This window comes from Thermobia domestica, chromosome 12, assembly GCF_964235325.1.
Source record: "Thermobia domestica chromosome 12, izTheDome1.hap1.1, whole genome shotgun sequence".
Lineage (NCBI taxonomy): Eukaryota > Metazoa > Arthropoda > Insecta > Zygentoma > Lepismatidae > Thermobia > Thermobia domestica.
Window position 1 is genome coordinate 2,363,682 of NC_137465.1, and position 12,283 is coordinate 2,375,964.

Below are 12,283 nucleotides of genomic sequence, written 5' to 3' on the forward strand. Positions count from 1 at the left end.
GCAGCAACCCGACTGTAGTTTGAAGATAAGGGCATCAAGGTTATGGAGTAGCCAGCGAGAAGCCCGGATCTTAACCCGATAGAAAACCTATGGGGCATCCTTGCGCGCAATGTTTATCGCAATGGTCGGCAATTTGGGACGATTGCTAAATTGAAAAACGCGATACGAGAAGAGTGGTAAGCAATTCTACTGCAACAACTTAACATATCTCATAAACACAATGTCGAAGCGTATATTCCAACTCATTCAGAAGAAAGGAGTGTCAATCAAGTACTGCACATCTATTTTCCATTCTGTACCGTACACTGTACTTTTATTTTTTGTCAAAGACAATGGGTGCCTTTATACTAATTTCCACCCGAAAATGGTCTAATTTATATTTTTGTGTGAACTACGTGTGCCAGTGACGTATTAGCAAACGATATGCCTTTGATTTTCTAGTCTACAATGTTACTTTGTGAATATATCATCTTTATCCATCCTCAGTATTCTTGCTCCTTCTATTTTCAAATGTACCTCTGCCTTTATACCAATTTCCAGCACTGTACTTTAGACACACTGTGTCATATACTTTCTTAAAAATTCTGAATACATCCTTTCTCCGAACTCCCATTCTACTTTCAATTAACTAGTACGCTATATTATCTTTTCATTCATCTGGCTAAAAATTACTTCAATCTCTTACTTCTTAAAACTGCAGATCATTTATTATCCTCGCTTACTTTTCAATGCCTGGACAATAAGTAGATTTTCGCTTTCATATAATTCTTCAGTGTATTAATTCCAGATATAGAATTCATTTCCCTTTGGTATTGTACTTGTGGCATGGGTCAACCCAAATTAAATCGACCAATGATGGTTGCTGACAAAATTTACCTTTTTATTTTATTTTATTTTATTTTATTTTTTTTTACCCACATTTAGGAAGTTGAAAACAGGTATTCGTTTATTTTTTAGCCGCGAAGGTTTTGTCGTCTTGGCCATTTTGTATAGGCGCATGAGCGCATTTTGAACTTTTTAGTGCGTTCCGTTAAACGCTGTAACTTTTTAGGTTTTAAAGATAATGAGTTCAAACCAAAACCATATTAAAGATAATGGAATGGACAATATTCTGTGTTCTGTGCACATTGAGACGTGCTTCAGAACGTCGAGAAAAGAAGCTCTGAACATTGAAGTTGGAAAACTAGAAATGGCCATTTTGGAATGTACATTTCAAAACGAAATAAATGAGACACCTTAAATTTTTTGTCTGCATAGAGACTAGTTAATAGACAACGTCCTAAACAAGTTTCAGATCTAAGAGCTATATACTTGATTTTTTGGAAATTTTTAAACACTGCGAATTTTCGAAAATCGTGTATTTTCACCATTAAAATATCTCAGGAAAGACAAGTAAAAAATCCCAAATTTGCACAAAATAGACGATAGTTGTGCAGTAACAAGTGGGTAAAATTTCATCACTGAGAATCTAGTAGTTTCGGAGTTATAAGGTTTTTCTTCACTGGGACTTAATATCATGAAGCCATTGGAGTGAATATAAACTTTGTAGCAAAAGTCTAACATGACAGTAATGTTAAATGGATAAAGTATGCATAATTTATGAATCATATGTTGTACAGTCCGCAGCAAAAAACCTACAATATGGGCATGTAAGATTTTGTGAAACGACGAAGTCTTTTGCTCCAAAATAAGTGTGCAGAGGAGGACACCGAGGTTTTTCCTGGCCTGATTCGTGCAACTTAGACGTTATGTTGATTCCCTGGGCTTGTTAGGCGTAGTTTCACAATAAACTAACATGCTTATGTTGCAGGTTTTTTGCTGAGGACTGTACAAAAAAACGAAAGTTGTCTTATTTTCTTTCTGCCTATAGCGCTGGTAAGACATGAGTGAGGTAAATAGTTGACTAATTTGTGTACAGAGTTTGGCACTGATAAATGAAAGTACGACCTGTAGGAGTTGTAAACTCTGTGGGTGAGAGTTTCCGGCGAACCTTAGTGATTGACACCCACACTTTATCATTCGTACATAGTTTAAAAGAGGTTCTTGGGCCATGGGGATGGAAAAAGTGATAAAAAAGATCGTTATTTTTCTGCCTGATGTCTTCAATTTCCCCAATCCACCATTTCTGTCATAAATACAGGCTACGGTATCATTAGGTGCAAATGACAGCATGCTATGTTCTGGAAGTACTGAAGTACTGCAATCAGTACATTCATCTGGTTGAGTATTCATAACATTCTGATTTGTGTTTTCGTCAGAGGTACAAATCTATGATATGATCTGCTATTAATCATTCTTTTACAAGTAGCAAATCTCCAATTTCTTGCTGTCTGACTGTACTTCTGATGAAACATAGATAAATTGTATGCCTGAGATACAATATCAACACAAAACCTGCACATCTGTTAAGTTTTTAAAATCGTGAATTTCATATCACTGCAACAACTTGTAACTCAGAAACTACTCAAGTCTTAGTGATGCAATTTTACCCACTTGTTACCGCAAACTATCGTCTATTTTGTGCAAACTTGGGATTTTTTACTTCTGTCCTCCCTGAGATATTTGATGGTGAAAATAAATGATTTTCAAAAATTCGCAATGTTTAAAAAATCCAAAATGGCCATTTCTAGGTTTCCAAACTCAATGTTCAGAGTTTCTTTTCTCGACGTTCTGAAGCACGTTTTAATGTGCACAGAACACAGAATATTGTCCATTCCATTATCTTTCATATGGTTTTGGTTTGAACTCATTATCTTTAAAACCTAAAAAGTTACAGTGTTTAACGGAATCCTCTGAAAAGTTCAAAATACGCTCAGGCGCCTATACAAAATGGCCAAGACGACAAAACCTGCGCAGCTAAAAAAATAAATGAATACCGTTTTCAGCTCCCTGAATGTGGTACAATCTTAGGTAAAAAATAAATAAATAAATAAATTTTGTCAGCAACCTTTCACCTGGAAATTGGTCGATTTCATTTGAACTGCCCCGCCTATGTTAAATCAACCTCTTTTTGAAGCAGCAACAGATTAACTTAATTTTACATCAATAGGCAGAAAGAAACTCAACTGAATATTTCACCTTTTTTATTCTGTATCATCGTTATCCACTTATAAAAGTACAGTGTGCGACCAAACAATAGTTTATTGTTTTGCACATTTAAACGGGAAATTACTCAAAACTCACGTTTTCTTCGCGCGTGATTTCTGACTTTAATGTTCTTTTCTTAATTTTTTAGCGGCTCCATCTCTAAAACACTGCATTATGTTCGTGAGAAAAAACACTCAAACACTAGTCTATTATTGTTCAAAACAATTCATATAGGCACTAGTAATTTGGCGCGCATGGACCATGCTATATGCGGCCAAACAATAATTAAACATGGAAAGTTACTCAAAACAATTTATTCTGCATCACTACTTAAAAGTTGTGGACTGTATAAATTTGTATAGATGGCTGGAATTAATAAGTACTAGAATAATGAAAATACAACACACAAACACTGAAGATCCTGAACACAAGGCTTCTGCATGAAAGCCAAAAAATCCCGGAGGCGGCCTAACAATATTTTTGAAAAGACAAGAGACCGCCAGTATACGAGGCTACAAATAGAAACAAAATTGACCTGAAGAGACATCTGTACAGCAAAACTGACACTACATGAAACATATTGTTTCAAATTCTGGAAATGCTGGCAGTAGGCTCAAACACTGCAAAACATAAGCCTCCTTTTTAATCTTATTTCTACACCCTCCATTCCAAAAGAAACCGAACTTTTGAAAACAAATAGTACCACTAGTGCCATCTGTCGTAATATTTTACCGGTAGATGGCGTAGTCCCTCATTGACAACTGGTATAAATGTCATGACATTTGGATGCACGGCAACAAAGTTATTGCGTTTCAACTGTCAGTGTGTTGTGTACATCGGTCGGAAAATGAGTTTCAAACAACGAGCTGCAATTGAGTTTTGTGTTAAACTGGGTAAAACTTTTAGTGAAACGCACCAAATGCTACAAAATGCATATGGTGATGAGTGTCTATCCCGTACGCAAGTTTACGAGTGGTTCAGGCGATTCAAATCGGGTAGAGAGACGCTGGATGATGACGAAAGATCAGGCCGTCCCAGAACCGGATTATCGGAAGAAAACATCGAAAAAGTGCGTGAATTCATCAAACATAACAAAAAATCGTCGGTGAAAGTTATTGAAATGGAATTAGGCATTCCTCAAACAACCGCATACCGCATTTTGACCGAAGTTTTGGGCCTTAAGAAGGTTATTTCGCGGTTTGTACCACACAAACTCACCGAAGACCAAAAAGTTTATCGAATTGCGCATTGCAAAGACATCATTAAAAGTGCTCGGCAGGATCGAAACTTCTTGAAATCGATTGTAACTGGTGACGAGACGTGGTGTTTTGAATATGAGCCCGAAACAAAGCGGCAAAGTGCTGAATGGAGAGCGCCGGATGAAGGAACACCCAAAAAAAGTCGCTTGGTGAAGTCAAAAGTTAAGGTGATGCTGATTTGTTTTTACGATTCAAAAGGAATTATCCACAAAGAATTTGTTCAGCCCGGCCAGACAGTCACTGGAGAGTTTTACTTGGGCGTCATGAAGCGTTTGCTGGCAAGAATTCGTCGTATTCGGCCCGAATATCGCGAAATCGGCAGTTGGACTCTTTTGGACGATAATGCACCATCACATCGTTCGCGACTTGTAACTGAATTTTTGGTCAAAAATCACATTATTCGGTTGCATCATCCGCCCTATTCACCAGATCTCGCTCCGTGCGATTTCTATCTGTTCCCGAAACTGCATTTGGCGATGAAAGGAAAGTGGCACGCATCGATTGATACCATTGAGAAGGCGACGACCGCCGTCCTAAAGACCATTCCAATAAAGGACATGGAGAAGTCGTTTGACAACTTGTTGGAGCGTGCAAATATGTGTATCGATGCAGAAGGGAAATACATTGATTAATAAAAATGATTTGTTCCAAAATGTACATTGCTTTTTTGTTTTTTTTAAAACGTTCGGTTTCTTTTGGAATGGAGGGTGTATGAAACAAGTAGAGGGCAGAATAGTCCAAACATACAGGACCAAAATCACTGATAAAATTAAGGCTGATTTAAGCTCCATTTGTCCTGTACTTTGCACAACTCATGTTAATTTTCCCTCTAATTTACAATTTTTAATACACCTTTTGAATCGAAGGAAACACGAAATAATAGCCCTAGCCCCCATCCCTATTCTATTCCTAATATAAGTGCATTTCTACAAATCGTGACTATCATCTATGAAAATTACTTCGTAAACCGACTTAAGGAGGATTGGTAACTCATTAAAAACAACTACCACCTGTAATATTTGCTATACATGCTTTTTTTAAAAATTTATTCTCATTTCTTGTAAATTGCTATCATGTTAATAATACACCGCTTATCATGCTTTTCATACATAAAAAGGTCTAAAATAAGGTCTTCCCATATGAAATCAACCAAGCCCAAAACCTCATAGTGTTAGACTTCGATGAAACTTGGTGTAAATGTATGCCCCTATGCACTAACTTTCGCCTGTACCCCCTGCCTGTAGTTTCAGAGTGCAGGGTGGTTATATATATATATATATATATATATATATATAAAAAGATGTTTTTTTGTAGAACCTTGTTAGCTTTAATTGGTCATATCTTCCGTAAATATTGAGCTAGAGAGAAAAAATAATATACATAATATAAAACTTTGAAGAGGAAAGAATAGGGTACAAGATAGGTCAAGAAATAAGGTAAACGCACCGGATTTCGACAGTTTAAGACGTTTTCTAAAATCAATCGCTTATTTTGGCCATAATATTGGTTGGTGTTGGCCCATTTTTTCCTTGAACTACTGTGTGCGAAAGGAAAGGTGGCTTCTGACAGTTGGGTAGAGCACGTGGAGTATTGTAGGCGCTGTTGCCAGAGGATCAGCAACAGAGACAGCAGCTCTGGCAACAAACTTAAGACATTTAACAAGTAGTCTCAACTATCGGCAACAGCGTGGTCAGTGACCGTTGCCTAGAAACAGCGAGGAAGAATAGAGCTGTGATTGACGAACAATTCTCCCTCTCGTTTTGTTTACAAACATGTGCAGTTATCTGTCAGAGGCCATCTTTTGGTAACTCGATAATATAGAGGCCCTACTAATACTAAAAGTTACTTTAAGGTTCAAATGTCAATGTTTAACATTTTTATGAAACTGTAACTCGCCAACGGAACCAGAATTCGACACACTTCACCTAGTTTCGACAGTTGCGGTACCTGAATTCGACACCTTCAGTTATATCCATGTAAAACATTTAGTAGGCATTATTAGTAACAGTAATCACTTCTCACCTTCAAATATTGTTTTATTATTATGCAGAAATTATCAGACGGGCCAAACAAAACAAACAAAAAAAAATTGAACTGAGTAGTTATTGAACCAACCTACAAACACCAGGAAACCAAACGAAATACAAAGAAATACAAGTTCTCAATTCTAAAACTTTCTAGCATGTTCTGGATTCGATTCTGGAACATTCTAAAACCTTCCAGACGATTCTAGAACCTTCTATAATGTTCCAGACGATTCGATACCTTATAGAATGTTCACATATTTAGGTCAATGCAATGTACTGCCATTGATAATGGAATGCTCCAAAGATCCCCCACAGGATTACTGAATTACACATTGCACCAAAAAAACCCTGCTAGATCAGTTTCACCTTACTTCACCAGTACTGACAAATTGGCAATTGCCACATTGGCACCCCAGATGTCTCTCCCGACATGGCCACACTAGAATCGTTGTAGACTCCAGGCTCATTCTTTGCCCAAGTTGACACTTGACACACTTATACCGGACATAATGGGTCTACCTTGGCACTCAATTTCAAGGAAATCAAACGGGCACTTTCTGAGATATCACTGATCCAAAATTTTCTCGCGATTTCCCGGAAAATATTTGATTTTCAAATAAATATTCCTGACATATCTTGTATCCTATTCATTTCTCTTCAAAATGGTATATTAGTTTTTCTCTCTAGCTCAATATTTTCGGGAAATATGACCAATTAAAGCTAACAAGGTTCTACAAAAAACACCAAATTTGTCCATTTTTTACCACCCTTGTACTCTGAAACTACAGAGAGTGTAGGGCTAAAATTTGAAGCATGATCATCTCTCATATAGATAGACACCATATACACCATAATGGATCCTACATATACACCAAGTTTCATCAAATTCTGAGACGAAGATTTTTTAATTTCTTTATTGAAAATTTGGTTGATTTCACATGGAATGGCTCACAATACGTATGAATTTACGACCACAGAAGTTTTCCTCTCGAGTTACTCCACTAGAATTTCCTTTAGACATATTGCATTGATGCAAGAGCTATTGTTCCGCAGAAGTTACATTCATTCGAAGGGTAAGATTCGATAAAAGGTGTACCTTATAATTTGTGTTTCTTTATAATAAGCTCTTACTGTTCCACTTCCACCTATGACAGCTCAGCACATAGGGTTGTCAATTTGCCTAGCTTACAATTTCACGAACTGAGACAAAATGATCGATCAAAAGTGATTTCAGTAGTCAAATATGACGCCTGGTTCCCACGGCAGCGGTTCACACGGGGCCATTCATTCAAACTGGTGAGAATGTGTCATACTAGTACTAGGCTATGCTTTCTTGCTCGCGTACTTATCAGAGCCAGAAATAGAACGGTTCAAGTATACTTGATGGATGCTATAGGATAGGTATTCAATATAATGAATAAAATATTCTTACGTTCTGTATTCAATTCGGTGAACTATTTATTATATAATTTCAACTTCCTCTCATGTCTTCTTCAGTAACATTTAACAACTTTTACACTAGGCTTATTATTAAGATCCTATCGTGGTACTTCCCAGAAGAATTATTAGTAAAATATTAATCGAAAAATGGAGCTTTCCGATGACTTATGTTTCATTAATTTTTCTACGAAGTGCCATAATAAAAAAAAAGTTTTAACGAGGCTAGTGGAACCATTTTTAAGCGTTACTGAAGAAAACGTCTGACCACATTGAAACTATATAATAAATACTGTGCTGTATTCATTATATACCTCAGGTATAGTTTAACATTATTTTCTATTCATTGGTTGATCAACTTCGGAACGTAACCTCGCAAAAAAGCTAAACAAAATCATCTAATCAAGTACGTATTACAATAAGCAAAATATTGTATCCAACCACTTACCCCATGCATAGTAACAGGTGCCTGTGCCATTCTTATCACTTGATTGGGTGGTTGAATTACAGCTGGTGAAAATGTTGGCTGTCCCCCCACCAAACCCGACCATCCATTGTATACAACAGTACTTACTGGAACAGAACTCAAATTAACGGAGCTAGTAATTCCAGTTCGTTGAACGACCGGAGGAAGGGAAGGAGCTGACGTAGGCAACGGTTTGTTCGTAGTAGGTGATTGTGAATGCACACTCGACACTGGAGAGATTCCAGGTTGCTTTGTCCACGAGCCTCCACACGACTGCTGAGATGCATTCATTTTAGTGTTTAAAAGCAAATGCGAATCCACCATTTTATTCGGCCAATAATCCTCAAAAACAGTTCCGGGAGGAAAATAGCTCTTAATGTCTAATACACTGATCACAGCACACTTTTCACTTGCAAACAACTCATTTCTTATTCCTTGCACTTTACAACAAAACTTCAAATAACACAAATCCCAACCTTCTAAATTTTCAGCTTTTAATTTTAGATTGTCCGTTTCACCTTCAAAATAAAACAATGGCACATATTTTACACCTTCCTTCACTGTATATGGAACAACAGATTCACCATTTATCCTAATAAAACCACATTTATCCTTTGGTCCACTGGCATTTAACAGAAGCTTGTTGTAACAAACGTCCAAAAAGTTGTAAAATTCCTCAACATCCTGTAGCCTGACCACACAATCTTTTGGAGTGAAAGGTTCCCTCCCGAACTGGGAATCACAATGTCTGATATTTATTTCGTTGAGCAGTCTTACCTCCGCCTCCGTTATATAGTAACTCCGAATGCAAGTACAGTTATAAATATCTGGATTCAAATAGTTAAGATATTTATTTAACACTTTCATCTCCACCATACGCACCACACAGTACTTTTCCCCGTTTCTATAAATAAATGGAATGTGGCTCTTCCCCAGGGTCACCCAACCAAATCGCCCGCGAACACTGGCTTCATCGATGGGCGGTTTCTCTTCTGGTTTCTTGTCGCTGTCCACTTTGTTCACTGTGGCCACTTGGTTTCTTGTGAGGAAGTTCTGGATCCCCAACTGCCCAGGCTGAACCAGATGGTGCTGCTGCTGCTGGGCCTGGGCGGTCTTCGCAACAGCAGCCATTTTGGCTTTATTCGCCTCCACCATCTTGGCGGCCAATTCTCGAATCTCGGCTTCATCTGGACGCTCCTGCTTCACACGTACAGTTTTAAGATCTGAAATCAAAATAAAAAAGTGTAAGAAAACAAAAAAGATGAAAAAAATTGGAGCTTACGTTTAAGATACCATAATACTATTCTGAAACAATGAATATTACATACAATGTTGATTCAAAACCACCTAGGAAAAAGGTCATTAGACTGGAAATTCTAATAGCTTCCATTCGAGTAATGTCCATGTGCCTTTTCAACGCAATACCACGTATGAAACTGGTCATAAAAAGAACCATCAGAGTTTGTATTTATTCCTGTTAGCGTCTATTACCTGATTGAAATAAGTTTCAGTGAAGGGTATATACATAGGAAAGTGTGGCTATTGTATCGGAAGCTTAATTTACTTTATATGTTGCTATCTACAGGGTATCTACTAAAATTCCAAAATGAAATTTAGTGACTTTTTCTTTACCAAACCATAAAATTTCGTAACTATCTCAAGAGCGAATTTGAGTGCGAGTCAGGCCGAATTTCCATGCATGTGACAGAAACGTGCTTTGCTTGCGATTTGCTAGCGTCTAAAACTGACCACAGACATTTTTTACGCTGAATTTTCACATTTTATAGAACAGTTTTTCAGTCAGTATTTATATGTGTACAGATATATATATATATATATATATATATATATATAAAATCGTGACCCAAAAGCTGAATTTCTATACTTTCATGACAGTTTTCGGATTTCGTGACATTCGTGACCGATAGACACCCTGTATCTATTACCCTTTCAGTAGCCTGTGAACCTTTTCATTATGTTAATTACTGTCTCATTGTTTTGAGTAATGCCCAGTTTCTTTGAGAAGTTTACATTAAGCTTCTACACTTTATGTATCCCTAAAATCCCTGTTGGGTTAGTAAAACTAAGGAGAGTTAATGGTTTTATTTGCGATTGCTAAATTTCACCCCTTTTTAGACAATACGAGAGCAGGAAATTAAAGTGATTTATCGAACAGGTTTTGTTCCTAACAACAATGAAAATTTTTGTTCCTAAAGACAATGAAAATCACTCTTTAACATAGTGGCGGCTTTAGCGCATAGGCACGGGCTTACCCAAAAATACTGAAGAATATATAAACACTAAAAATACAATAAAGAGTAAATATACATGAATTTTCCAGTATTTACATTAATGGTAGATAATTATTTAACAAATAGCATCAACCACTACTGTAAAAGTAATTTCCTACTGTCATTAGTCACCCAAATGTGTATATATATCGATAAGCGAGGGAGCGGTCATGCCCAAAATTAAAATCCTAAAGACTCCTCTGCTTTATGAACAGTGAAGTGGTATTCCACTTGCATTCTTTTAATTAAGCCTATATTTCGAAAATAATAATCCGTCAACAATACTCTGCATCACCGAACAGAGTTTGATTGAAGAACAAACCTATGCTCAACTGAAAAGGAATATTATCGAGTCTTGAGAGCCCAAATGTCGTATGTCTATTTTTTCTCAATATTGGCTGTCGGCTATTTCGATAGCTTGATGTGCTAGATGCATCAAAAGGCCAATAACATGTTTAACTTAATCCGCAATGTTCAACTATTTCAGTCACGATCCTGAGTTTTGCCAATATTTTGAAACTTCAAAACAGTTCCTTGAAAAATTTAGACAACTGGACATGACATTTGTGCTTTGAAGACGCGATATATTTGTTCTCGCTGAAGGGATTAAATCACATTGCAACAAAAGATTATGATATTTATCATACAATAAACGAAAGATCTACGTATACTATCATAAATTCTTATTAGCCATAACATTAAAATATGTTCTCGTATCTTTCAACATTTTTAGGACGAAACATACGCGACATTACTCACAACTAGTGTAGAAATATCGAGTTCAATGTTACAATACTTAATCTAACAAATTTTTACTTCGATTTATCAAACACCTGTTATCATTGCTTTGCTCAATTACATGTAACGATAGTATCAATGCTTAAGCCTAATTCACCACCTAGAGAAAAAATAATACACAAAAATGTATGAAGAATATAATTTCTGTGTTCATTATTATGTTGCTTCCGCCTTTACACCAATCAATGTTAAAAAAGAGTTAATGATGATTGTAGATTATATTTCATTTACGATAGTGTGTACAGTTTTCTTCCTATGCTGTAATAAAAAGCCTGATGAGCATATTTTACAGTCCATTAGATACGTTGCTTTCCTCTGTATTTTTCTTGCCTGCACGTGGTCATAGTAATCAGGCAAGAACTGTTTCTATGGCAACAGCACGTTCAACCAATTACAGTGGCTGATTTCTGTCGCTCTGCAATGGTAAACATTCCATTCTTTCAGCACGTTGCCAATTTGAATACAAACAAATACATGCCATTTTAGTCAAATATCAACTTGAGTAGTGGACCTGCTCGTTATTGAGAACATTTTTTTTTTTTTTTTAGTTCTCTTTTATGTCATTTAAATTTATAAAACTGAGATTTACTTGTAGTGAATAATTTCGTATTTCAACACCAGACGCAGAAGCTGGCAACACAGCAGTGAGAACTACGTGCGCGCAGAGAGCTGTCTGTCAGAAAGGACAAGCAGTATCAACTGCAATATAGTTATGTTCCACCTTAATGACAAGGCGGTTCTCTAACAGCACTAATTTACATTTTTCTTTGTAAATAGCTTTGGTCCATTTTCTCGGGAACTACGCATGAGGATCTATCCTATGTATATTTTCTTCACGCTATTGGTATTGGCATTGTAGAATTTAATCACTGAAGAGTAATCGTTAAAAAGACGTTCGAGAGACTTTCAATCGAGTGA

The 12,283-nt window shown here is 36.6% G+C and overlaps 1 protein-coding gene across 3 annotated transcripts in view; it reads right to left on the reverse strand.

Moving 5' to 3' along the window:
* The window catches only part of LOC145666299 (uncharacterized), a 255,202-nt gene that overhangs the window by 41,782 nt on the left and 201,137 nt on the right, over nt 1–12,283 (reverse strand). For all 3 annotated transcript variants that reach the window (XM_081733379.1, XM_081733378.1, XM_081733380.1), the window contains exon 2: nt 8,259–9,499. In XM_081733379.1, the coding sequence (XP_081589505.1) occupies nt 8,259–9,499 (1,241 nt within the window). The remainder of the gene's footprint in view (nt 1–8,258; nt 9,500–12,283) is intronic.